The 2,500-nt window shown below is 39.8% G+C and overlaps 1 protein-coding gene across 1 annotated transcript in view; it reads left to right on the plus strand.

Moving 5' to 3' along the window:
• LOC106011300 (4-coumarate--CoA ligase-like 1) overlaps nt 1-2,500 on the plus strand; it is a 5,715-nt gene that overhangs the window by 1,567 nt on the left and 1,648 nt on the right. The window contains exon 3 of the mRNA XM_013080451.1: nt 367-434. Within this exon, the coding sequence (XP_012935905.1) occupies nt 367-434 (68 nt within the window). The remainder of the gene's footprint in view (nt 1-366; nt 435-2,500) is intronic.

Here is a 2,500-nt window from a genome sequence, read left to right on the forward strand (position 1 = left end):
TGTGTGTGTGTGTGTGTCCGTGTTTTACGGAGCAGATCGCTTCAGCTCGTGAGACATGTATACATTACTAATGTCTTGTCCTGATGTGCATATATACATGAGTGGACCTAACCTTTGTTGTAACACCCACTCTGCCATTGTAAACGACCAAGTCCGTGCGAGATGAATAAAGATTGTCATTGTCATTGTCATTGTCATTGTCATTGTCATTGTCATTGTCATTGTCACTGTAATTGTCGTTGTTATTGTCGTTGTCATTATTGTTGTCATTGCCATTGTCATTGTTATTGTCATTTTGGGTTATCCAGAAGAACAACTGGACGAGGTACAAGACTTTTTCTGCGGCCCTGTGGCGGACTACCTCAGCCTTCAGGTGGTCGACAAGGACGAGAAAGAGTGTGCCGTGGGGAAGGTGGGAACCGTCAGGGTCAAAGGTGAGAGAGAAAAAGATAGCACAAAGGGAGCGAAAAAGAGGGTGCCCACCCTGCGACTCGAAAGAGCTGAGGAATGTAGGACTAAGATGACCTAAACAATTATCTACTAACCAGTTGCTGTAACAATCTCCAGTTAGGGCTATGGCAACACTCAGAAGTGAAACTTAGCAATAAACGTTATAAGAGTGAAGTAACATATTATTTATTGATGTATTCATTCATTTACGTATATATATATATTAAAAAAACGTTCTCACGTGTGTTTACTCTAAGACTTACAGCTAATTTCAAAATCCAAAATGCTGCATACTGTGTTGTTATTACTAAACACAAAAGCGCCAGATGATAGAATTGGGCAGGGTAAAAAAAAAAGACTGCACAAAGTAGTTTCAGAACCTATAATATTATTATGCTGCTCTTGTAGAAAAATAGAACTATTTTATTTTTGTTAGTGTTAGACGGCTTTGTTGGAGCATAAATATGATTTCATAGACGTCGTGTTTTTTGTTGTTTGTTAGTTTTTGGTTTTTTGGTAAGTGTTTTTCGGCGCTGGCAACTGCATAAGGTCATATGAGCGCGCGAAACACACCAAACATTTTCAGTTGGTAGGAAATTTTGAATTTTGCCGGGTGGCGGCCGAAGCCTCCTCTTATCGATTTTGGACCACCAAGGGATCTCTAACTTTAACGTGTTTAACTTGCACACGGGATCACCGAGATTTTTCGCCCTTGTCCGAGAAGGCAAGGTGTAGATCTTTCTTACCATAAGACCAGGGGTGTGGCTGAAAGACAGCAGTAAGAAGGAGCCAAGGAGAAGCATTGCAGAAAAAGTCAGAGCCCAGAGGAGGGGCAAAGGAGGTGAGGGGGTGGTGGCAGAAAGTGGAGTCGAAAGCAGACGATAGAACATTGTTATAGACCAGGAAAGGATGTGAGAGGGTGGGGGAAGAAAGTGGAGTCGAAAGCAGACGATAGAACATTGTTATAGACCAGGAAAGGATGTGATAGGGTGGTGGCAGAAAGTGGAGTCGAAAGCAGACGATAGAACATTGTTATAGACCAGGAAAGGATGTGAGAGGAGAAAATTTAAGAGAAGAAAAATTTCCGTCGTTGTCCGGATTCGAACCCAGGACCTACTAGATGAGGGGCGAATACTTTAACCTCTAGGCCACCAGAGCCCCCGGCTTCGTGTTTCAATCCTGTAAAGTCACAGACTCCAAAGAAGAGGACTCCCCAAAAAACAAAAAAACAAAAACAAAAACAAACAAAAAACAAAAACAACAACAACAACAACAACAACAAACAAACAACCCCCCCCCCCCCTTCCACTCAGATTTTGGTTTCGAACCTCGGTCTTCCGTAATGAAGAGTCAAATGTGTAATGTACAAATTTAGCCCATCGTCTTTCTTATCTCCAAAAGAAAAATGTGCCGACAATCTCAGAGTTTGTGTTATTCGGGTAATGATTTGTCATATAGTAAAGAACAATTTTTTTTACTGTATGTAAATGTCTTTGTTTATTCTGCTTTATTTTTGTATTGTGTCATGATGTGTGCTAATAATATGTGAGGCAGCGTGGTGGAATCAGACTCTCGTCAATTTTTGGGCATGTAGAGTTATTGGTATTATCTTAAAGCTTGTCCACTTGTCTTTATTTGGATGAATAAAATATCCATTTATCTTGAATACAAGTCGAGACATTTGCGAAAGAAGGAGGTGGGAATCACCTTTTTCAGAGGTAAAATTAGTGAGAAAATGTCCGCCAAAGATTAGTTATTTCCTTAGCTTAAGAGTCCGTGGTAACTTAAAATTTACATTTTTTGTGTGCCTTTAATCAACGTTTTTCAGAAAAATCCGCACAGAAATGAGTTCTTTAATGGGCATGAAAGGTGTTGAGCCAAAAAACCAAAAATTTGATAAAAATTCACAAATTTGCAGGAAAATGCAAGTTTCTTCACTTTGATTATTTTGACGAGAGCCTGATTCCACCACGCTGCCTCACATATAATATCATCGATAATATGCTATGAGCAAAACGTGCCAAAGTGGTTGATAGTATATTATATTTTT

The sequence above is a fragment of the Aplysia californica genome, unplaced genomic scaffold (assembly GCF_000002075.1).
Source record: "Aplysia californica isolate F4 #8 unplaced genomic scaffold, AplCal3.0 scaffold00005, whole genome shotgun sequence".
NCBI lineage: Eukaryota > Metazoa > Mollusca > Gastropoda > Aplysiida > Aplysiidae > Aplysia > Aplysia californica.